We start from the raw sequence: 26481 nt of genomic DNA, 5'->3' as shown, positions 1-26481 counted from the left end.
ACACATTTTCAGCTATATAACTGTAGAGGCAGGCAATTAGAGACAAAAGAAAACTTGCATTAAATATAACATAAATGATCATAATCACGGCAATTGGCTGGTTTGGGGGGGGGGGGGGGGAAAGAAGGTGGTTGCAGGGTAATGGGAGAGAGACATTTGCTGCTTTGTGCCTTGTGGTAGAGCTCACAGGCCAAAGCAGTCTAGATGAGCAATATGGCACTTACAACCTCACAATATAGCAACTGATTTATAGCCAACTGAGTCTTTGTTTTTGGGGGGGGGGAAAAGAAGGTGGTTGCAGGGTAATGGGAGAGAGACATTTGCTGCTTTGTGCCTTGTGGTAGAGCTCACAGGCCAAAGCAGTCTAGATGAGCAATATGGCACTTACAACCTCACAATATAGCAACTGATTTATAGCCAACTGAGTCTTTGTTTTTTGCAGGATTGAAACAAATAATTATTATTTGCACAAACATCAAGACCTCAGGCAGCAAATATGTGTTTCAGTGTTGGTTGTGGGGTTGATTCTGTGCAATTCTGGAAGAGACACTTGATCTTTGTTGAAAGCGTGCCAAGGGGTCTTTTAAATACAGCCGAGGGGGTAGAACCATTCACACGCCAACAGTTATCTTATTCCTTTACCTTGAAAACTGCACAGTGACACTTCAATCTACCAAGAGGTGCCTCCTTTCCACACAATTCCTACTGTTCTGAGACAAGCCTGGATAATGCACTATCCTATGTTAGATTGGGGTATGTGCTTCAGAAAACTCAGAACCTGATTCGTTAATTGCAAAAGTAATGAAGGTGCTGCAACAGAGTTTAATATCAGAGAAGGTGACAGTGCAGAAAGTTTTCTATTACTGATCACTATTTCTATTTTTGTTTCAATAGAAAAACCAAAAAGGAAATTTGCTAAAATATTTAAAAAGCAGAAAAATGGGACTTTCAAATATGCACTGAAAATGATCGGTTGCACATTTCCCATCTTACCTGTTTGACGCTGTGTGTTACTGCCCATGTTAAAAATACCCTCGACATCACCTGGAACCCAGTCAGGACCACAGACGATGGAACGATTCCTGTGAAACACCAATTCCCATTAACAAAATTTGTTTAACGGAGGTAGTGAAGCACTCCAAGACACTTCAGAGGGGCACAAAGGCGAACGGAACCACATACTAAGGTGCATGCTAAAAATTTCAAAGCACTCGATTTAGTTAGAGATAAGGGAGGTTGCAGGTATCAGGGACCCCACTAGCTAAGGGCACAACTGGCAACAGTGTGGGTTTGATGGTGGCAGAGTGATAATTGTAATCGAAAGACCATTAAAAACTAATGCACTGAAGACAGGGATTCAAATCCCATCATGACAGCTGGCGGAGCTCAAATTCAATTAAAATATCTGGAATTAAAAAACTAGTATCAGTAAGGGTCAACTTGAATCTATCAAGTATTCTAACAATCTGATTCACTAATGTTTTGGGAAGAGGGAAATCTGCCATTCAATCTGGTCTGGCCTATTTAGTTTAAGAGCAAACAGCGATGAGTACAAATACTGGCCTTTCCAACCTTGTCCTGAAGGTCGGAGTCTCAAATCCTGTAGGAATATCCCATAAGGTTACCCCAGAACTAAATACCTTAATATTAGTTTGGATTACAGTCAGAATCAATAACATAAACAAAAGGCACCATTCCATCTATCATCCCTGCAACCCTCTGTTAGAATTAGGGTAACCATGTTAGATATTAGTGTTAAATGTTAGATTAAGTTAGCCCCCTTCCCCATTACTGAGTAACCATTTTCTCCTTCAAATATTTGTCTGAGACAGACAGAAAAACAACAAGAGTGATTACTGATTGTAACCACCATACCTCTGGTGAATCTGTCCTGCCAATAAGACAATACATATCCAAGGATGGTGATAGTGGTTACAGGGACATCATACCCACAGAATCATACTACAACACGACTTCAGATTGGGGTCAGGACTGCAAGTGGGTCACAAGCTGTGAAGTAATGGCCACACTGGAACTAATCAGTTGTCACAGTGCTCACACTCCAACAGGCACTTGTTCCCACAGCCCCTCAGTCCAACTTTTAATTCTCACTGAGAGTTCACAACAGCTTTCAAGCCTTGAAATGGATTCAAAGTAGGGAAAAAAAAGTCCGGGAAGTACAGCTTTTCCAGATAATATCATCGCGCTATCATTTGATTCGTCTGTGGTCCAGCACTCCCATCTTTGGGATAAAATTCTCCAGATAATCAGTACAGAGGACTTTGTAGAGTCAATAGAGTAGGGTTTGCCATTCTGTTTCTGGCACCTAAGTCATCACTCGGTTATCATCTAATTTCATTTCTTTCTTTAAAGTAGTAATTAACAACCGAATGGCTTGCTGAGCCATTTCAGACAGTGGTTAAGAATTAACATTGCTGTGGGTCTGCAATCATGTGGGCCAGAGTTAGGTTGGCAGATTTCCTTCCCAAAAGATATTTGTGAACCAGACAGGAGTTTACAATCAGTAAACAGGTTTGAGACATACACCATGGTGGAATCAGAATCCATTGGAGAACATTAGCTGGGGTTCTGTATTATCAGGCCAGTGTCATTATTGCCACACCCACTACCTTGATTCATGCATCTTTGCAAATCTTCGAAGTTTTTTTTTATATATAAATCTTGAAAGAAAGTGCATATCAGGACATTAGCACAGGGAATTAAATACTTTCCATTTTTATTAACAAGTCTCAGCATCTTCTATGTACCTGACCTTGGAGTATAAGACTTGATACTGCATCTGCTCTCAAAGTTCTGCATGAGCAATGTATCTCAGCCCCAAACGTCTTGTGCACCAGTATTTGGAGTTTTCCAAATTAGCTACTCCTGCAGGCTGAGCGAACATGGAAACCTGAAATGCTGTGCATGTCCCCACCCTTGTGGAACTTCATTCAGAGGACCAGTAGTTTGTTTTTCCTGAAGTTTCAGAGGTGGCCCCTCTATTTTGTTATGCTATTTGAAATCCAGCTCATGGGTGAAAAGGTGACAAGAGTTAACCCACTGCATCATGTGGTGTTGGTATTTGCATCCTTATCCCAGGAAGTGGAATTCTGATTTGCTATATTGTTGGGAAAAAGAGTCACAACATTGCGACCAAGTGTGAGGCATAACAGAGTCAGATGTACAGCACGGAAACAGACCCTTCGGTCCAACTCGTCCATGTTGAGCAGATATCCTAATCTAATCCCATATCCCTCTAAACCCTTCCTATTCATATCTCCATCCAGATGCCTTTTAAATGCGGTCATTGTACCAACATCTACCACTTCCTCTGGCAGCTCAGTCCATACATGCACCACCCTCTGAAAACACTGCCCCTTAAATCCCTTTTATCTCTTTCCCCTCTCATCCTAAATCTATGCCCTCTATTTCTGAACTCCTCACCCCAGGGTAAAGACTTGTCTATTTACCCTATCCATGCCTCTCATTTTTGAAACCTCCTGAAGGTTACCTCTCAGCCGCATATGCTACAGGGTAAACAGCCACAGCCTGTTCAGCCTCTTCCTATAGCTCAAATCTGGCAACATCTTTTTAAATCTTTTCTGATTTCTTCCAAGTTTCACAACATCCTTCCAGTAGGAAGGAGACCAGAATTGCTCACAATATTCCAAAAGTGGCCAAACCAATGTCTGTGCAGCCGCAACATGACCTCCCAAATCCGATACTCAAATACTCTTGACCAATAAAGGAAAGCCGCCTTCACTATCCTATCTACCTGCAACTCCACTTTCAAGGAGCTATGATCCTGCACTCCAAGGTCTCTTTGTTCAGCAACACTCCCTAGGACCTTACCATTAAGTGTATAAGTCCTGCTAAGATTTGCTTTCCCAAAATGCAGCACCCCACATTTATCTGAATTAAACTCTATCTGCCACTCCTCAGCCCATTGACCCATCTGATCAAGATCCTTCCTTGCTGTCCACTATACCTCCAATTTTGGTGTCATCTGCAAATATACTAACTATACTTCTTATGCTCACATCCAAATCATTGACATAAATGACAAAGAGGTGGATCCAGCACCGATCCTTGTGGCACTCCACTGGTCACAGGCCTCCAGTCTGAAAAGCAACCCACTACCATCACCCACTATCTTCTACCTTTGAGCCAGTTCTGTATCCAAATGGATAGTTCTCCTTTTATCCCACAAGATCTAACCTTGCTGATCATTCTCCAGTGGGGAACCTTATCGAACACATTACGGAGGTCCATATAGATCACGTCCACTGCTCTGCCCTCATCAATCCTCTGTTACTTCTTCAAAAAACTTAAATCAAGTTCATGAGATGTGATTTCACACACAAAGTCATGCTGACTATCCCAATCAGTCTTTTTCTTTCCCTCTAGCAGCTTGCCCACTACCAACAATGGGCTCACCAGTCTGTAGTTCTCTGGCTTTATCTTACCACCTTTCTTCAACAGTGGCACCATGGTAGCCAATCTCCAGTCTTCCAGCACTTCACCTGTGACTGATGATACAAAATGTCTCAGCAAGGGGCCCAGCAATCACTTCCTTAGCTTCCCAGAGCTCCAGGGTACACCTGATCAGGTCCCAGGGATTTATCCATGGTTATGGACTTCAAGACATGCAGCACTTCCTCCTCTGTAATATGGATATTTTTCAAGATGTCACCATCTATTTCCCCTCATTCTGTATCTTCCATGTTCTTCTCCACAACAAACACTGATGCAAAATACTTGTTTAGCATCTCCATCTCCTGCAGCTTCACAAATAGGCTGCCTTACGGATTTTTGAGGGGCCCTATTCTCTCCCTAATTACCCTTTTGTCCTTAATATATATTTGTAAAAACCCTTTGGATTCTCCTTAAATCTATTTGCCAACGCTATTTCATGCCCCTTTTTGCCCTCCCAATTTCCCTCAAGTATATTCCTACTTCCTTTATACTCTAAGGATTCACTCGATCTATCCTGAAAATACCAGACATATGCTTTCTTCTTTTCCTTAACCAAACCCTCAATTTCTTTAGTCATCCAGCATTCCCTATCACCCGAACAGGAACATACTTTCTCTGGATTCTTGTTATCTCATTTCTGAAGACATTCCATTTTCCAGCTGCCCCTTTACCTGTGAACATTTGCCCCCAATCAGCTATTGAAAGTTCTTGCCCAATACCGTCAAAATTGGCCTTTCTCCAATTTAGAATTTCAACTTTTAGATCTGGTCTATCCTTTTCCATCACTATTTTAAAACTAATAGAATTAATGCTGTTGGTCCCAAAGTGCTCCCTCGCTGACACCTCAGTCACCTGCTCTGTTTTCTCTAGTAGGTACATCCCACTACTTCAAAAGGTCAAAGGGTTGGAGAGAGTTGATGTCCAAAAGGGACCTGGGTGTCCTTATTCATCCCAAAAAAAAAAAGGAAATATGACATACTAAAAGCTAGCATGTAGGTCAGCAAGTAACTGGAAAGGCCTTCATTGCAAGGGACTACAGCACATGAGGTCTTGATGTATCTGTATAGAGTCTGGTGAGACCTGTAGCCTGAGTTTTGGTTTTCTTAAGGGGGAAGGATATACTTGCCATTGGAGTGAAATAGAGGTTAACCCTGGATTGGTGGGACTGTCTTAGAGTTTTAAGAAATTGGGTCTGTATTCGGTAGGGAGTTTCCAAGAATGAGAAATGATCTGATTGAAACGAAGAAAGATTTTCGTCAGAAGTTGCTCGCGAACAAGGATAACTTATTTCCACTCCGGGGATACAATGCCTAACGTGATTAAACAGTCCAATTTGGATTTTCACATCCTGCCATAGGTGGGGTAGGTGAATGGGACACAGAGGTTGCACACTCCTGTCACAGTATGCATTTGGCTTCTAACTGGGTCTAGAGATGTTTGAGATGGTTGGCAGCTTCATCAATGTTTCTTCTCTTGTCTGAGTGTCTTGGACAAGAGTTGGAGATGTTGCATGTATTTAGGGAGGCTTTGAGGACATCCTTGAAATGTTTCCTCCACCCTCTTGGTAATTACTTGCCATAATGAACCTTAAAGCAGCAAGCTTGATTTGGAAGCCTCATCTAGTTGAACAATAAGCACTACCTCAATACTGGCAATGTTGAATTTAATCACTGAAGTAGGCGGTGATGAGAGGCAGAGTTGGTGTAATGTTTAGCCTTGCTTGACCTAGTTTCCATATGTATTGGGTCTGTGGTGATCTGTTGGTGAGGATAAAGTTGGATCATATCCAGTGCTTCTTGCTGAACAGAATCAACACTGGGAAAAGAAGCAGGGAAGATATTTGCCTAGTTCGAGAACCAGATGGCAATCTGAATATGAACCAGGATATTGAAGACTGAGATGAGATGAAACTTCTTCATCTGATGAAGATTTGGAATTCTCTACCCCAGAGAACTGTGGAAGCTTAATCACTGGAGGATATTCAAGACGAAAATGGATAGATTTCTAGATGGTGTGGGGGGTAAATGGCAATAGTTTGCTTGAATAGCAGTTGACAGGTCAAGTGACCTACTTTCCCTCCAATTTCCTGTCTTAAATCTAGTGAGACCCAACAATAATTCAATAAACCTGATCCTTCCAGTTGGTTAACTAAACCAGGGTTTTAAAAATACACTAGCTCACCAAGATAGAGACATACCATCTGATGCATGAGGGTTTGATGAACATGCAATACTGTCCACCATATGTAAAACTAACTTGTGATGGACTTTAAAAAAAATCAAATGGGGGGAGAAAAAAGAGAGAGGTGCATACATACCTACAGCACAATGAAGAATCTGAAAGAAAAAGGAGACAAGTCAAATATTAAACATGGTGCTGCTATTCTTTCAGCTATTTTGAAGAGGAATTATAGAATGTACAGGATAGCAGGCTCTATTGTTAAACTGCAAAACAACCCATTCATCAAACTGCTCACTGTTTTCCTATCATGGGACGTGGGTGCCAATGATAAGGCCAGCCATTGCTGCCCATTCTTAGTTTCTCTTAAACTGAATGGCTCGTCACTTGAGGACAGTTAAGCGTCAAACAAATCACCAAATCCCATTCGAGAAGTCATTCTCACACAAAAGCCCATGAAAGAATATTAAATTTCAAGCTACGTTGAAGATTCTTGGCTATGTACCCTATCCATACCCCTCATGATTTTATAAATTTCTACAAAGGCGGCTAAGAGGGGATTTAATAGAGACATACAAGATGATCAGAGCATTAGATAGGGTGGACAGTGAGTCTTTTTCTGAGGATGAGATGTTGGCTTGTTCAGGGGGCACAGCTGCAAATTGAGGGGTGATAGATATAAGAAAGATGCCAGAGGCAGATTCTTTACTCAGTGGCAAGGGTGTGGAATGACCTGCCTACCAATGTAGTTAACTCAGCCACATTAGGGAGATTTAAACAGTCCTTGGATAAGCACATGGATGATGGAACAATGTAGGGGGTCGGGCTTAGATTAGTTCACAGGTCAGTGCAACAGAGGGCTGAAGAGCCTGTTCTGCACTGTACTGTTCTATGTAGGTCACCCCTCAGCTTGACACTCCAGAGAAAGTAGCCCCAACCTATTCAGCCTCTCCCTATAGCCCCAATCCTCCAACCCTGGCAACATCTCTAAATCTTTTCTGAACCCTTTCAATTTTAAATCTTTCCTACAACAGGGAGACCAGAACTGAACATAATTCCAAAAGTGGCCGAACCAATGTCCTGCTTAGCTGCAACATGACCTTCCAACTCCTATACTCAAAAGTGTACCGCAAGCACACTAAACACCTTCTTCACTACCCTGTCTACTTGAGTCCAATTTATCCCAGTTAAAAACCTTCACAAAAAACAAACAAACAAACACCCTTATATCACCAGTTTAAGATTCAACTGCATCCCCCCCCAAACAAAAAAAAAGACTTTTCGTCAAACTCAAATCAAGATTGACTACTGCTCCCTCACGGCAAGTGTCACCTGAATGACTGCCACAAAGACATGTACAATATTCAAAAAGCACTCAAAAGCCCTCAATAGGCTAAAATCGAGAAGTGGTTTTCGGCTAGATACCTGTTTTTCAGCCAGGATAGTGCCACATAGAATAGGAGGCGGTTATAAATCCATCCAAATTGAAGCCATACTCCAGGAGGTCCACAGGGTTGCTCTCAGAGCAAGAGCAAACCATACTAACTTGTATATATCACATTCCTGAAGGGCTTATGCCCAAAATGTCAATTCTCCTGCTCCTCGGATGCTGCCTGGTCTGCTGTGTTTTTCCAGCACCACATTTTTCAACTCTGGTCTCCAGCATCTGCAGTCCTCCCTTTCTCCTGTATATATCACAAGGCAACCGTGTGCCCTATTCACAACGTTTTCTGCTACCTACCTTCATTTCATAATGAAAATTTAACACCGATACCTCGGTTCCTCATTCATAATTTCTATAAATTGCAAAATAGAGGTCCCAGTACTGGTTCCTGTGACAGCTCTTGTTACATATTGCCAATCACAAAGAACATCTATTTATGCTGTTTGTTTCCTATTAGCCATTCAATATTCTATCCACGGCAGTGTTACCACACCTTGAGTTTTTATTTTCCACAATAACCTTTGTTTTCTTTGATAAGGTGCTACAGAGATAAGGGGAATTTGAGGGTTGTGACACTTTGAAACTCTGCCTCAGAAGGTGATGACAGGTCATTGAATCTTAAAAGGAGGCAGACAGTGTCTTGCTAGGCACAGGGGAAATCACTGGTTTTGAAATAAGCAGCAATGTGGAATTTAAAACACTAGCAGATCAGCTATCATTGTATTGAATGACAGAGCTGGCTCATGGGGCCAAATGGCCGACTTCTGCTAATTTGGGTATTTGTATCTGTTCATTAAGAGTAGAGGATATTTCAGACTGCAGCTCTGACAATCATTTGTGTCCTTGTCTTTTTGAGGTCTTCCCTCCTTTCTATTTCCCGATTTACAGTTTTTTTTGGGTGCTACCTGTATCTTTTATAGTGAGGACCAATGCAAAATACCTTTAAGCGTCAGCTCCCTATTGTGCATAACACTCCACATTCCTTTGCTATACAAGACCAGTGCTCACAGTCAACTCTTGTAAAAATATTTGTACCAATTTTTGATTTTTTAAAATATTTCAGGCTAGCTTTCCCTCATACTATTATTAATTTTCATTTCTGATGAATCTTAGTCATTCTTTGCAGTTACTTAAATTCTGTACAATTCACTGACCTATCACTTGTCCAATGTCAAATTAAAAAGCACAAGGTTTAAACTTTTCGGATCCAGCATCCTTGCTTAACTGGAACTTTGGACTTCTTGCTTGTTGAAATGAATTCTGTGTTCTCTCACTAAAATGTCTGCAGCTGCATCTCCATTGATTATCCCTTAATCTAATTTGGCAGTTCATTGCCGTGAGCTCTGTCCTCATCTTTTTAACTGTTCTTATTCAAGTTTTAAATAAGAATCTTGGGCCCACTTCTTTCAAACAGAATGCAAAACTCAAAAATATTACAAAGACCTTCACTGTTTTTGTGGTGATGATATATTGTTTACATGAAACCTTAACTCAGTTCACCTCTTCAGATGTCACCTGACACATGGGTCTTCCCAGTACAGTCTGTTCTGATATAACATGATCCCATGTTAAGAAAATCATATTAGCAGCACTATTTAAACCAATGGGACCAGAATCACGTTCTAGCCAATACAAGGGAGGGAGGTTCATGTTCTACAAAGAATGGTCTAAATTCTTCAATTGCATTAGAGCCAATTCACAAACAAAAGCTCATTATAGCAGAGCCAACTGTAGTCAACGTATTACATGATCAATTTTCAGTTAATTGTATGGCCTTGACTGTGCAAATTGGGCTGCAATGTTGCCTACTCAACAATTACTCAGAATAACAATGCAGAACTGGCTGACTGGATTATTCTGGCACATGCTTGGTGAACCAAATGTCTCCTTCTGTTCTGTCCTGCCTATCTTCCACCTCTTCCTGTCTGACCTTTGAGCTTGCAATTGTGCTCAGGACATATTACATTATTCCACCTGGGATGAGCAGTCCAGAGCTAAAATGTTAACCATTCCTTCTTCCTCCACAAATACTGCCTGATCTGTTGACTAAAATCCAATGATGTATTTTCTGTACAATGAATCACATTGTTCTGCAAGGTTATAAAGCAGACTTGGGCATTTCACGGCCCGCAGGAGTCAATCTTAAATTAGAACATAAATGAAAAAGTATTTACGCCATGCACACAATACAACTGTTGCTTTTGTTTTGAAAAGGATGCATTTTTTTAATTTATGCATGGATGCACATGTCCATGTACGTGCGTGCATGAACAGCTAAATGTGATGCTTGTTGGCTAGCCTTCAAAATGTCAGCTCACGCCAAAAAAGGAAGGTTGATACAGAACGCTGCGTTTTTAATGAGACATGGACTGCTAGATATTTATTTACAGAAATCAGAGGTAAAGCAGTGTGCTTGGTTTGTGGTGCACAGGTCGCTGTGTTCAAGGATTATAATTTGAATCGCCACTACGTGACCAAACACGCCGAGAAGTACAACTTGTCTAATCAAGAGTGGGCAAGGAGTCGGATGCTATGCGAGCTAAGCTGCATAACCAAAGACTTTTTACTAAACTTCACATATCCAGAGATGCAGCTGTCAAGACAAGTTATGTCATATCCCACAAAATCTCCAGAAACAGTAAACAGTTTTCTGATGGAAAGTTTATTAAGGAGTGCTTGTTGGACTCTGCAGAACTAATATGCCCGGAGGAAAAAGGAGGCATTTCAGAATGTGCCCCTTTCCTGACGCACTGTAGCGAGAAGAATTGGGGACATTGAGAGAAATCTGGAGCTTCAGCTGCAGCAGAGCAGTCAACTTTGACATTTTTCCCTTGGCTTTGGATGAGAGCTGCGACACACATGACACAGCCGAGCTACTCCCCTTCGTATGTGGGATAACTACGGACTTTAAAATCACAAAGGAGCTGGCAGCCATGCAGTCAATGAAAGGAACAACAACTGGTAATGATTTGTTCATGGAAGAAAATGCATGTTTGGACACTTTGGGACTAAAATGGGACAAGCTGGTGGGTGTGACAACAGATGGTTGTCCAAATCTAATGGAAAATAATGTTGGACTCTTAAAGAGAATGCAGGATAAAGTGACAGAAATTGACCCTGAACAGAAATTGGTATTTTTGCATTGTATTATACATCAGGAAGTGTTGTGTAAGTCAGTGTTAAAAATTAACTATGTGGTTGATGTTGTAACTAAAATCGTTAACTTCATCAGGGCAAGAGCTTTGAATCACAGGCAGTTTGTTGCAATTTGAGGAAAATGAGACTGAACATCGTGACATAAGCTACCACACAGCTGTCAGGTGGCTCAGCCTGGGCAAAATGCTGAAAAAAAGCATATAGGACCTGAGAGAAGAGATTCAAGATTTGTGTGAAGAAAGAATGGCAGTCCACAGCTTTCAGATGCAGGCTGGATTGCAGACCTTGTTTTTGCGGTTGATGTGACTGCACTTATGAATGAACTAAATGTGAAACTGCAGTGCAAGGGCCTTATTGTGCCTAAAATGTACAACTTGGTAAAGGCTTTTATGAGAAAGTTGCAGCTTCTCAAGCCAAATGGAGGACAACATTCTCACCCACTTGCCAACACTGAAGAAAGCTGCACCTTCAGCTGATCACCTCGACAGGTACTGCGTGGTGAATTTAAGGCAATTTCAAGACTTTAAAAAATTGTTAAGAATGAAATGCACATGATTTTTTTCCCATTTACATGCAATGTGGAGAATGCACCTAGTGATGTTCAGCTTGAACTCATTGACCTGCATTCTAACACACTTCTGGCAGAGTACTTTAGATCAGTCTCACTGCTCGATTTTTACTCTTCCCTCAAAGAGGAGAACTTTCCACACATGAGGAGGCATGCTCAGAAGATTCTAGTCCTCTTTGGATCCACTTATATATGCAAACAGACATTCTCAGTGATGAAGTTCAACAAATCCAAATACAGATCCTCCATCACTGATGTTCACCTCTCAGCTGTCCTTTGCATATCCACTTCAGATATTCAACCAGATTTCAGTGCACTTGTTCAAGCCCAGAACAGACTGGATTTTTCTCACTAAAAAAAGTAAAGTGAACTGAAAAACATCAAAAGCACTTGCTGCTTTTTGTATAGAGTTGTTTGTAATACTGAACAATAATGAAACAACCTTTCATTATTGGTTTGAGAGATTAACATGTTAAAAATAAAATGAAATATTGAAATTGTTTTTACTGTTTATTTCTTCTATATTTGACCTACTCCACAATTTCATATCTTTATTGTAACAGAATATCCTTATTCTTTCATTCTAAGAACCAGTGCAAAACTATATAATTTAGTACTTTTTACAATGGGAGAAAATTAATACTGAGCAGAATTAATGTTCAACTTATTGTTGGTTTGACCCTCCAACATAACTCAGGTTTCTCATGTAGCCCCTTGGAAGAATTAATTGTCCACCCCTGTTATAAATGGTACCATAAAATTCAAACAATCCTTGGATAGCACGTTCCAAACCCATGACCACTTGAAGCTAGAAGGACAAGGGCAGACGATGTGGGAACACCAGCACCTCCTGGAGGTTTTACTCAATGCTACTCACCATCCTGACTTGGAAATAAAACATCATTCCTTCAGTGTTGCTGGGCTGCCACCAGTTTCTCAAGGACAATTAGGATTGGGCAATAAATATTGGCCTTGTCAGTGACACCCACATCCCACAAGGGAATTAAAAAGGGCAAGTTTTTCAAAAAATGGTTATTCATTTTTGCAATTCTCTCCTCCAGAGGTGAATCATTGAATTCATTCAAGACCAAGTTAAGTAATTTTCCAAGCAAAGGACTAAGAATTATGGGAATGGAAGTGAAAGCAAATCTGAGGCTGCAATTAGAAGAGCCACTATTGAATTGAATGCTGGAGTAGACTCCAGGCCAAGCAGTTCCCAATTCTTGAGAGATACAAGTTAACCCTCTTCCAACCGATTGTTAAAGAAAGTTCAACAGGACATTAGGAATAGGATTTTGATGGAATGCAGCCTGAAGTAGACACTAAGTCAGGCATTTCCAGTTTCCACTAATCATGCATGCCAATTAACCCCCTCAAACAGCTCTTCTCCAATCAAAGCACCATTTCAAGCCATCTTGCAATTGTCGACGTATCCAGCACAGAAACAGGAGTTTGGCTCAACTTGTCCACACTGATCAGGTTTTCTAAACTGAACTACTCCCATTTACCTGCATTTGGCCTATATCTGTCTAAACCTTGCATTTCCACATACCTGTTCAAATATCTTAAAATGTTGTAATTGTAAACGACCACCAGTTCCTGTGGCAACTCATTCCAAATATGAATCATCCTGTGCGAAAAAGTTGCCCCTCAGATCCCTTTTAAATATTTCCCCTCTCACCTTAAAACTATGCCTTCCGGTTCTGGACACCCTCACGATTGGGGGAAAAAAAAAATGACCTTTGTTATTTACCTTTGTGTTCCTCAATTTTATAAGCCTCCAAAATCTCACCCCTCAACTTCCTATGCTCCAGGGAAAAAAAACATCCCAGCTTATCCAGTTTAATAACATCATTCCTATAGCAAGGCGACTAGAGTTGTACATACTGCAAATGTACTACAAACTCTGACCTAGTGTTCTAGTCTTGTCCAGTTTTTATTCACTTGTAGGATGTGGGCATCACTGGCAAGGTGAACATTTATTGTTCAAACATGGTTGGCCTCACCAACATCTTGTACAACTGTAACATTATGTCCCAGCTTTTATACTCAAATGTTCTGACAAATGAAGGCAAATGTGCCAAACGCCTTCTTAACTATCTTGTCTACTTGTGACAAAACTTTCAAGGAACCAGCACCCCTTGGTGTCCTTGTTCTATAACACTCCCCAGGGCCCTACCATTAACTGTGCAAGTCCTGCCCTTGTTCATCTTACCAAAATGCAACTCACATTTATCAGAATTAAACCCCGTTTGCCATTCCTCAGCCCACTGGTCCAGTTGATCAAGATTCCATTGAACTCTTGGATAAACTTCTTCACTGTCCACTATACCACCAATTTTTGGTGTCATCCAAAACTGACTAACCTTTCATAAATTCTCATCCAAACAGCTGATAAAACGACAAAAAAAAGTGGAACCAGCACCAAAATCCTATGGAATACCACTGATCACAGGCCTCCAGTCCTAAAACGTTTCACCACCACAGTCCCTACCATCAAGCCAATTTGTATTCAGTTGGCAAGGTCACCTGAATCCCATGTGATCTAACTTTACTAATTAATCTACCATGCAGTACCTTGTCAAAGATTTTAGTAAAAGTCCACATAAATGTCTACCATGCTGCCCTCAATCTTTTTGGTTGCTTCCTCAAAAACGACAAATCATTGCCCTCACGTAACCACACTAATTATCCCGAATCAATCCTTGCCTTTCCAAATGCATGTAAATCTTCTCTTTCAGAATCACCTCTAACAAGTTATCCACCACTGATATCAGGCACATAAATCTATAGTTCCTAGGCTTCTGGTTATAGCCTTTTTTAAAAATGAAGGCACGATGTTAGCCACACTCCAGTCCTCTGGCATCTCACTCAATTATAGGTGACAAATATCTTTGCTGGGAGCCCCGCAATTTCTTCTGTAACTTGCCACAACGTCCTAGAATACACTCTACTAGGTCCTAGAGATTTATCCACTTGTGTTTAGAACTCTAGCATCTCTTCTTCTGTAATGTGAAATGTTTTCACAACATCAAAATTTATTTCCCCAAGTTCTCCAGCCTCCTTTTCTCTTCACAGTAAATGAATATTGCATGTAAATTTTTACTATCTCTCCCATCACCTCAGGTTAAAAAAAAAAATCAATGAGGTCATCGATGTTGGAGGCCCCATTCACGTACTGCTCTCAATATACTCGTAGGAACTCTGGATTATCCTTAACCTTATCTGCCAAGGCTATTTCATATTCCCTCTTTGCCCTCCTGATTTCTCTCTTAAGAATTCCCCAACACTCTTTGTATTCTAAGAGATTTATCTGATCCCAGTGTCCTATATCTATAATTCTTTTCTTACTCTTGAAGAAATGTCAATATCATTATTCATCAATTGCGCCTCTGAACTTTTGAAAGTCTCCCACTTGTCAGCTGTCCCTTTACCTACAGTCTACTCCAACCAACTTCTGAAAATTCTTGTCTCATACCATTAAAAATTTTCTTTACTCCAATTAAGAATTTAATTTTAATGGAAGGCTTAGCCTCATAACTATTTTAAAATTAACAGAATTATGATCACTGGTCACAAAGTGTCCCTCTAACACTTCACTTATTTCCTGAGAGGAGATCAGGTTTTGCTCCTTTTCTAGTAGAAGTATTTACATAAAAATCATAATCAAAATTTTTTGAACACATTTAACAAATTCCTCACCATTCAAGCCTTTAACACTATGGCAGCCCGGGTCAATGCTTGGAAAATTAAAACCCCCCACTATTCCAACCTTATCATTCTTACATATGTAGAGAGGTCTCTGATATATTTGCTTCTCAATGTCCCTCTGACTATTGGAAGACCTATAGTACAACCCCATCAAGGTGATCATCCCTTTCTTATTTCTATTTCTACTCAGGATGATCCCTCAGAAATACCGTCTCCAATTACAGTAATGAATGCTTTCCTTAAATCAAGAACAGCACTCCCTCTGCTCTTGTCTCCTTTTCCATCCTTCCTTCCTCTCGGATGGAAAACCCAGAACACTAAGCTGCCAGTAACGCCCTTCTCTCAGCCAAGTTTCTGTGATAGCTATGACATCCCAGTCCAATGTTCCCACACATGCCCCAAGTTTAGCCTTACCTGTAATGAAATTAATTCAATTCTTCAGAGTTACCTTATTCTTAGACTTACTCTTTTCTGATTCCAAACTATCCTCATCTATCTTTCTATTGCGCTACTTAGGATCCTGCCAACCCTTTCCAGTTCAGGTGAAAACCATCCCTTCGGAACAGGTTTTTCCTGCTTCAGAAGAGATCTCAATGATCCAAAAATCTGATTCCTGGCACATTGGCAGGAGAAGTGGTGCATTGATTTCTCTGTTCATTTTTTATTCCTACTCTCATGAGAATGTGGTAATCAGATAAACCAGAGAGAGTACTACATTGGAGGTTTGACTTTTGAGCCTTCTACCTAACCTCTTCTATTCACTACAAAGCCTTAAACGCTTTTGTTAACTATGTTGTTCTACCTCATTTATCTTCTTGGCCTTTCTTCATAAACTTCAGTGCTGACTGTACCTAATCAGCCCTTGTTTTTTGACAGAGGTGTAGTCTCAGAATCTCCTCCAACTTACCCACCACTAATGTTAGGCGTCCCAGTCTATAGTCCCCTCGCTTTTCCTTGCAACCTTAAATGGCACATTAGCCACTCTCCAGTCTTCCGACGCATGACGCTTTGCAGCTGATGATACAAATACATTGACTAAGGGCTGCACAATTTCTTCCCTAGCTTCTCACAATGGTCTGGGATACATTTGATCAGGTCTTGGGGATTTAGCTACCTTTAAGTGTTTTAAGACTTCCAGCACCTACACTTCTGTCCTATTGCAGATGTAGTGGGAATTAAATAAGATTTTATATTAAAAGAAATCACAGCAGGAGTAAGTTGATATCTTACAAGCTAGTACTGTAAGGCACATTTTTTGCAGACGTAAACTTTGATCACCACAAGGGTCCATGCCAGGGGGTGTGACTGAAAAGGAATCTAAGGCCTGTAACAGCCTTGGCAGCATACAAAAGTGCAAACAGATTCCTGTAGACAGAATAAGAGAAAGACTAGGACTGAAGATTTCTGTTTATAGTAAAAAATGAAAGGTAAGCAACATATGCATATGTAATGACAGGGCTATAAAAGGTTGATGGTTATCTGCATGTGTCAGACAGACAACAGGCAATTCTGTTTAGCCAGCCTAAGGTAGACTCTCTTCAGGTTATTTGAATAAAGCTGAAGTTCTTTGTGGGCAGCACGGTGGCTCAGTGGTTAGCACTGCTGCCTCACAGCACTAGGGTCGATTCCCACCTGTCTGTGTGGAGTTTGCGCATTCTCCCCGTGTCTGCGTGGGTTTCCTCTGGGTGCTCTGGTTTCCTCCCACAATCCAAAGATGTGCAGGTCATGCTAAATTGCCCACAGTGTTAAGTGTGTTAGTCAGGGGTAAATATCAGGTACTGGAATGGGTTTCTCTTCGGAGGGGCGGTGTGGACTTGTTGGGCTGAAGAGCCTGTTTCCACACCGTAGAGAATCTAATCTTAACCTGCACACCAAAGTCCTCCTGTGGTTTGTGTAGATTAACCACAATATAGCCAGGCATTAACCAGCAAAGTTTCAGTACCAAAACAACTAAGCAATTGACAGTTCTTGCACCATCCAATAGGGGCAGAAACATTACACAATCCCTGCTTGGTTCTAAGATACAAGGTGGTTGATGTGTTCATAAAGGGTTACATCAATTTTGAATAATAAGCAGTGCTGCCATTACCAGAGGTACAACAGAATTGCTGAGCTACAAACTCTGCAACAGCACAAGTTGAGTGAAATAAATATTACAACATGTTTATCACATCATGCCAAAGGAGGCCCCAGCCATAACTGCTCTCCATAAAAGGAGACCATATGTGTTACCCACCTCCAGCAACGCTCCTGTCTGAAAGAACTTCAGTGGCTTCTCGATGGAATAATAAAGACCATGGTATGTGCCCCTTGCCAAGCCAGCTCGGATCAAACCCACTGCGATGACCAACCACCTGAAGAAACAGAATATTTATCAAATAAAATTGCTGTACTGTGACATCAATCTGCTCAGCAGTAAACCTGGTGTCAGAGCCATTAAGGGCACCAGGATCTCTCTTTTGGTTAATCCAATTTATTTAGCTACAGTATTGGAGCAGCAGTTCCTACTTGCACAGTGTTAAGTTGTCTTCACCCACATCAGTTGCAGCTCCCCTTCACAAGAGTCCCAACAGTTTCATGCCTGTCTCAACACCAATGACTCTTTCTTTATACTCTTATGGGATGTAGGCACTGCCGCCAAAACCAGCATCTGTTATCCATCCCCAATTGCCTTTGAACTAAGTGCTTTGCTTGGCTATTCCAGAGGACAGTTCAGAGTCAACCGCACATTACTGTGTATCTGCAGTCACGTTTATTAAGTGAGAAAGTTTGCAGCCTTACATGTTATACATCTGCTAAGGAAATGCAGGTAAGTGCTTGACCGGCAGCTGGGGAGGGGGGCATTTCATTCACTGACTGAGGGGTGTCAGGGACAGACAGCCAGGACTGAAGCCAGTGGAAAGAGTAACTTTGTGGTCTGATTTGAGTGAACATTGGTTTGTCATGGATTGAATGTTTGTGCGCTGCGCCCTGGAGCTCGACATCTGGGAATGTTATGAATTGAATTTGCATTCTGGGGAATCAAAGATGATTTTAAAAGAAAAAGCCATTCTGTAGGACAATGATATTAGACATGTTAGCTGAGCAAGTTTACCTCATGACCTTTCCACATAGTTTAGACTAGTTCCTTATTATGATGCACAGTTAAAAGGAAATGTTATCAAGCCAAAGCAATCGGCCACTTGGGGCCTGGCTTGATCAAGGTTTCCCACTTTGACATGCAAGCAGCTTAATTCGTCAAGCATACACAAACCTGTCAATGAGTTCCTCTTCTTCTGCAAATTTTTTGCCATTTTATTGGTCCTTATCTGATTAAGGACATGTGGCGTTTTTGTAACTTTAATACCAAATTCTGTATAAAAGATAGCTTGTTTGCAGCAATAAGGAGAGTAGCCTGAGAGCGCTCTTAGGGGTAAGAGCTGGCACTGCTAATCTGCCAATAGAGGTAGAACCTTAGTTCAAGCCTGGCTTGTAGGTATCTATCTTATAGGGTAACATAGATGCCACTGGTAAATAAAAAAGGTAGTAATTTAAACTAAACTGTCTGTAAGAGTTTTATATTCCAGACTACCACAGAGTACAATCTCCGGGATGAACCAAGAGAGGCTTGTAGGTCAAGTCCCGAGATTCCCAAGCCGTCTCAAATTGGTACTTCAAACACAAGAACAACAGATTTCCTTCCCTGAAGGACGCGAGGGATCCAGATAGATTAAAACAAACAATAATTGGTCATTGTTGCGATGGTCACTAAGACCACTTTACAATTCCGGATATCTGCAGTCTCCAAGCCAGAACAATTAATAGATAGATATAGTTAATAGATTGTCCAGACACAGCAGGGAGTCATGACAGCTGAGCCTGGACCTGGTTTTGAATGGTCATGCAGAATCTTAAAAGTCTAAAACCATTCAGCCCAGCATACCTATGCCAAGAACAAAAAACAAGAATTGCTGGAAAAGCTCAGCAAGTCTGGCAGTTCTATGCAAGGGTCACCAGTCCCAAAACATTAACTTTGATTTCTCTCTACAGATGCTGCCAGACCTGCTGAGCTTTTTCAGCAGGTTTTGTTTTTGTTTTTGATTTTGATTTACAACATCCACAGTTTGTTGGGTTTTTATATCTGTTTAAAAAAAAGTTGTCTAATTTAGGTTCACACTCCAGCTCTTTCCTTCCAAGTTATTCCACATCAAATCAACATTCCACTTCATTACTGCCTTTCAGGAAGCCCCTTCAGAATCTGCCACTCAAGCACATGGACTGCAAAGGTTCAAGATAACAGCTCACTATTAGCTACTCAAGGCAACCAGGGATGAGCAATAAATGCTGGCCCAACCCATGTTGCATTTTAGAAAAAAAGTAACTTGCCCCAGATCTTAACAACCCACTACGTAAGAACATCTCCTTTCTAGGTTTTTTTGCAAATTATTTTAAACCTAAGACTTTCTCCTCCTTCCTTAATCTAAACGTGATTTTCTGAATACTGCCATTCATTTCCAACACCTTAACCTTTCATACTCCAAGGGGAAACAATCTCAGGTTCTCTAAGTTGTCCACGTAATGAGAAAGCCCTTTGTCTTTGGCATTATGCTGCTAAACATTCCAGAATCTCCTCTAAGACATGGAAATTCTTCCTAAACAGCAGTGTTCAGAATTGTCAAGAGCACTCCATTAGACACCTAATCAAGGATTTGTAAAGGTTTAACATGACTTTCTTTGACTTTTATGCATATCGCTGAAAATGCTTACATTTCGGTTACTGGCTTATTAATTTGCCCAGACACCTTCAAAAGACTTGCAGCTTTTCCCAACTTGCATCCCATGTGTGCCTACACAGGTCCTTCCAAACCAGCAATCACTGCCAACTAGAAAGGAAAGGGCAGCAAAAATGTGGGGAACACCAAGCCCCATACCATCCTGACTTGAAAGTATCACTGTTCCTCACTGTCACTGGGTCAAAATCCTGGAATTAGTAACTAACACTACAGGTGCACTTGTACCCCTCGGACAGTCACATTTCAAGAAGGCAGCTTAGTATCACTTTCACTAGTGCAATTAGATGGTAAATAAATGCTGACCTAGTCACACCTATATTCTGCGCAGTGATCTATCTGTGGTTTAATCAGGGCTCTGTATATAACTATGATTCAATCCCAGGGCTTCCCAAAGTGGAGGTCAGAAGCACAGTGGAAGTCACAAAATGAAATTGGGAGTTCCAAACTCCAGGACAGCAATGACTGCTGGGGAACTCCGACTCCTCTCTCACTTATCTTCTCCCTACTGACCTCTGCTTTCATAGAATTTTCCCTCCAAGTTTTCAGTTTTTAAGTGAGGTGACAGGGTCAATATAAGACATCAAGTGGGCTCATGGTCAAAATTTGGAAAACACTATTCTACCCACTCATACTCTATTCCTTGAAATAGGGCATGTGAATCTAAGAACATCATATTTTAAACGCCAGCAACATATCTCTTTTCAGTGATATTCAGGTCATTTATGTAAAGACAAGCATTTTTGGACATTATTAATAGTAACACATGACTTCAACCATCTCACACCTGCTGTATTATTCTGCTGCCACAAATGTTTAAGGTTGCAAACCAAATAATATAAACCTCAAGTCAACAAGAGGTCAGCTACCCCTTACTGACTGAGGCAGCAGATTGGGGGAGTGCTTGTTAGGTTTCCATTTCCAATCAGGAAAAGATATTTGCTATTTTTCTTTTTTCTGCCACCCTCCCCCCTTTGTTTCTCCAACACTCTGTACTGCAACAAAGGCAGAAGGCACTGATAATTGGACAAGTGTAATCTCTTGGCACTTTCCTAAAATAGACTCATTTATGAGGACAATGTATGAGGTTAGCAATACTGGAGTAAATGCAGAGGGTAATCACGTCTGAATTCCAGGTCTGCTTAATAATTAAAAGAAAATTCATTCTGAAGCTCATTGAAGTTTGCACCTTGTTATAAAGTGTCTTTAAAATCAGACACAAAGAAAAACTAATTAAACATTAACAGAAAAGCAACTACCAAAAAATACATTTTAGCAGATTAGAAAAGTTTCAAAGATGGAGTTCTCTAAATGTTTTTAAAATGGGTGTCTCGATTCTTGATAACCTTCAGATCCATACTTATCAGGGACTGACTGAAATGTGAACTACAGATTACAATGACCTTATTAATGGGGGGGTGGGTGGGGACAGGCTAGAGGGGCTGAATGGCTTCATCCTGCTCTTAACTTGCATGTCTGTTTAGTAGAAGTTTGTAATTTCATACCCAAAGAGTAATTAATGTGACATCAATTATGGATTTTAAAAATTCAGATTGACAAGCAATGGTATTATCAAAAACCTAAAGGGATATAGGGTAAATTTAGGTATGTGGAGCTTGGTCACTGATCAACCATTATTTTATTTAATGGTGAACAGGACTCAAGTGCAAAATGGCTCCTTTTGTTCCTATGCTCCCTTCAAACTCCCAGAGTTGGTGTCCTGGTCAACATTTATCCTCAATCATCATCATCTAGAAGATTTTATTCCTGCAATGTTTATGGAAACTGAATGCACATGAATTGGCTGCCACAGTTTCCTACAGTCACTACATGTCTGGAGAGATCCCAATACCCTACAAAAGCCTTTCTGCTTTTTTTTTTGTTTAGAAAAAAGATGTTTATTTCCTTCAAGAGCCTTTTTACTTTGTCAAACAAAGAGGCTCTTTGGCCCATTGTGTCTATGCCAGTCAAACCATCCCGTTTTCCAGTCAAGAGTGTGGTGCTGGAAAAGCACAGGTCAGGCAGCATCCAAGCAGCAGGAGAATCGATGTTATGGTCATAAACCCTTCATCATCCCATTTTCCAGCACTTATCCCTCAGCCTTGAATGCTATGGCATGTCAAGTGTTCATCAAAGTAGCTCTTAAGTGTCTTGAGGAGTCCCATCTATACCAATATATTAGGTAGCGTTCCTGACACCCCACAAACTTCAGGTAACAATATTTTTCTCAAATCACCTCTAAATCTCCTGCGCCTAGCCTTAAAACCATGCTTCTGGTTATTAACCAAAGGGATAGTATACATGAGGTCAGGCTGCATCCAAGGAGCAGGAGAATCGACATTTCGGGCATGAGCCCTGCTTGAGGAAGGGCTCAGGCCCGAAAAAGATTCCTGAAGGGCTCATGCCCGAAACGTCGATTCGCCTGCTCCTTGGATGCTGCCTGACCTGCTGCGCTTTTCCAGCAACACATTTTCAGCTCTGATCTCCAGCATCTGCAGTCCTCACTTTCTCCCGGATAGGTATACATTCCTATTTAAGTGCGGCACTGTGGCTAGCACTAATGCCTCAGCACAAAGGACCCAGGTTCGATCCACGCCTTGGGTGACTGTGCAGACACCACACAGACATTCTCCCAGTGTCTGGGTTTCCTCCATAATTCAAAGCTGTGCAGGCTATGCTAAGTTGCCCATAGTGCTAGGTGGACTTGTTGGGCCTAGTGGCCTGTTTCTATTCTGTAGAGAACTAAACTAATCTCTATCATTGCCCCTCTAAACATTTCAGATCAGCCCTTCCCCAGCCCCCACACCTCTCAGCTTTACTGGCTCTAAAGAAAACAATCCCAGTCTATCTAGTCTCCCTTCATAGCTGAATTAATCCAGCCAAGGAAATATCTTGGTAAAATTTCTTCCTCAGCCTCTCTAGTGTAATCACATCCTACCCTATAGTCCAGTGACAAGAACATTGTGGCCTAACAAATAAACATTACACCCAATATGCCTTTTAACCACTTTATCTACTTGCCCTGCTGCCTTCAGGGATCTGTAGACATGTACACATAGGATGCTTTGTACTTCCTAGAGTCCTACCATTCAATGAGTACTCCATTGTCTTGTTGCCCTCCCAAAATGTCTCATCTCACAATGATCTGTTACAGAATAATCAGCACATAATTACAAGTTACTGCATTGCATGCAAAAGTCACAATTGAGAGGGCTATAAATAAAGACATCTTTTGATAACCTTAAACATTCCTTTCTCCCCAAGGAAAGTGAAATGTCAACTTTTGCATATACTGCAAAGGACAAACTGGCAAAAAAAAATCGTTAGTTTCAATCCAAGGACAGAGAGTCAACTTGCTTGCTGATGGCTGCCATTTGGAGAAAACACATTTGCTCCAAAATCTCCAGTAAAATATGTACCAAGCCCCTAGTTTGCTTTCACTATTGCCTACAAAGCTTGCCAACTTCGTTCAGCGGCAAGTTCAATCTGTACCACCCAAAGACCCGAAGAGTAGAGTTATGACAGAACGAAATCAGTTGGGTTTCGTAACACGGGAACAGAAAAGCAGAACAAAGTTCGCTGTCGCGTTATAACAGTATTCACCAGCAATTAGCACCTGGACGTACTTAATCACTAGCGCACATGCGGTTTCGGTGGAAGGAAAGAAAAAGGATTTATTTTTTTCTTCCGATGCGCTAATGTGCCGACCCTTGCTGCATTTAAAATGCAAGTCCCGCAAATAACAGCCGTTTCCCTCCCAGGGCCACTGTAATAGGGTCACTCACTTAGGAACCTTTCAGAAATAGGAAATAATCCAGCAAGAGAGGGGAACACGGAGGAGTAACGTGGTTTGGATTTGGAAAGTCATTCATTACTAAACCTATTGCATTATTATGATAATAATTAAGTCAACACTGAGGGATAGCAGCGGCTTTTAGACGCTTATCGAGAGAAATGGTAATTTGCCAACAGTCCCTGGGCCGGAATAGCGGACTGGGATCGGTCTGGAACCCGGCGTAACAAGTGCAAGCTCTCACCCGGCCGTCATTACCACGTTGTAGATGACCATGTAAGCAGTGGCGAGGGGTCCCGGGCCCCTTCGTTTCCTCTGCGGCCCTTCATGAGCCCCACGTTGATGTTCGAGCCCAGTCCCAGCCGACGCCATGGTGATCAAACCGTCACTGAACTACTGCGCCTGCGCAGTATCTACCCCCAGGCTGACCCCACCCCGTCTTCATGGATTGGCTGACTATTGATCCCGCCCCCCGCCGCATGTCACCCTTGATGCCGACCCTATAACTGGATGACCCCACCCCTCCTCATTGATTGGCTGACTACTGATCCCGCCCCCCCGCCGCATGTCACCCACCTTGGTGCCGCCCCCAACACCGGATGACTCCTCGTGGATTGGATGACTACAGATCCCGCCTCCCGCATGTCACCACTTGGTGCCGCCCCCTACACCGGATGACCCCGCCCCCTCCTCGTGGATTGGCTGACCACTGATCCCGCCTCCCGCATGTCACTCCTGATGCCCACCCTACACTGGGTGATACCACCCCTCCTCAATGATTGGCTGACCACTGATCCCGCCTCCCACATGTCACTCTTGATGCCGACCCCACCCCTCCTCATTGATTGGCTGACCACTGATCCCGCCTCCCGCATGTCACTCCTGATGCCGACCCTACACTGGGTGATACCACCCCTCCTCAATGATTGGCTGACCACTGATCCCGCCTCCCACATGTCACTCTTGATGCCGACCCCACCCCTCCTCATTGATTGGCTGACCACTGATCCCGCCTCCCACATGTCACCCTTGGGGCCGCTGGCTGGAGGGGCTGACTTTGAATTTAAACATCACCCAACACCAGGTTATAGTCCAACAGGTTTATTTGGAAGTGCTAGCTTTCGGAGCGTTGCTCCTTCATCAGGTGTTTGTGGAGAATAAGATCATAAGACACAGAATTTATAGCAAAAGTTTACAGTGTGATGGACCTGAAATTAATATATTGAAAAAGACCTGGTTTGGTTGTTAAGTCTCCCATCTCTTAGAATGACCATGTTGGTTTCAGTTCTTTCATATGTTAATCCCAGAACTTTTTACAAATTACATTCTCAAGTGAACTTTAACAGCTGTCAAGGCGGCCCAGATAATGAATTGAAGGTGTAGGCTGTCTGTGCCCCAATGTTCAGACTGATTCTCATCTTTAAAAAATTTTTACAGAATCTTACATGGATCCATGCAGTTTTTGAGCAAAATGAAATGTAATTCTGCAAGTATAAATTCACCCCACAAACTTATTTGTATGTGGGTGTGTGTGTGTGCAGGGTGTATGAATGTCTGTGAGAGAGTGTGTGTATGGGAATGTGTGTGAATGTGAGTGTAAAGAGGTATACGTCTGTGAGAGGATGCGTTTGAGCTTGTGTATGAGAGGTCTCCGTGACTGCATGGTTCTGTAGGAGTGTATGCCTGCCCATAAGAGTGTGTGTGTGTGTGCCTGTAGGAGTGTCTGTGTATGCGTCTAGTGCAGTGGGGTCACCTGCAGTGTGGCATGAACCTTGGGTCCCGGTTATGGCCATCCCCATGGGTACTGAACTTAGCTGTCAGCCTCTACTTGGCCACTTTTGTTGTTCCTGATGAAGGGCTTTTGCCCGAAACGTCGATTTTGCCTGTCCTCGGATGCTGCCTGAATTGCTGTGCTCTTCCAGCACCACTGATCTAGAATCTGGTTTCCAGCATCTGCAGTCATTGTTTTTACCACTTTTGTTGTTGCCTGTCCAAAGTCTGCCTTGGAGGATGATCATCCCAAGGTCCGAGGCTGAATGTCCTGGACTGCTGAAGTATTCCCTGACTGGGAGGGAACACTCCTGTCTGTTGATTGTTGTGCCATGTCCATCCAACTTTTGCCACAGCCTCTGCTCAGTCTTACCAATGTACCATGCCTCAGGGCATCCTTGCCTGTAATGTATGAGATAGACAACGCTGGCCGAGTTACATGAGTACCTGCCATGTACATGGTGGAAGGTGATTAGATTAGATTACTTTACAGTGTGGAAACAGGCCCTTCGGCCCAACAAGTCCACACCGACCCACCGAAGCGCAAACCACCCATACCCCTACATTTACACGGGGAGAAAGTGCAAACTCCACACAGTCAGTCGCCTGAGGCGGG

At 42.0% G+C, this 26481-nt stretch overlaps 1 protein-coding gene across 1 annotated transcript in view; it reads right to left on the bottom strand.

Moving 5' to 3' along the window:
• hacd2 (3-hydroxyacyl-CoA dehydratase 2) overlaps positions 1-24512 on the bottom strand; it is a 43985-nt gene extending 19473 nt beyond the window's left edge. Inside the window, exons 1-4 of the mRNA XM_043694260.1 lie at positions 24340-24512; positions 17770-17887; positions 6794-6812; positions 994-1082 (exon numbers count right to left, since the gene is read on the bottom strand). Of these exons, the coding sequence (XP_043550195.1) occupies positions 994-1082; positions 6794-6812; positions 17770-17887; positions 24340-24467 (354 nt within the window). The 5' untranslated portion in view covers positions 24468-24512. The remainder of the gene's footprint in view (positions 1-993; positions 1083-6793; positions 6813-17769; positions 17888-24339) is intronic.
• Between the last annotated feature and the right edge of the window lie 1969 nt (positions 24513-26481).

Source organism: Chiloscyllium plagiosum, chromosome 7 (genome assembly GCF_004010195.1).
Source record: "Chiloscyllium plagiosum isolate BGI_BamShark_2017 chromosome 7, ASM401019v2, whole genome shotgun sequence".
NCBI classification, from domain to species: Eukaryota; Metazoa; Chordata; class Chondrichthyes; order Orectolobiformes; family Hemiscylliidae; genus Chiloscyllium; species Chiloscyllium plagiosum.
Note: the sequence above shows the minus strand (reverse complement) of the source record. Positions and strands in the feature narration are given on the sequence as shown.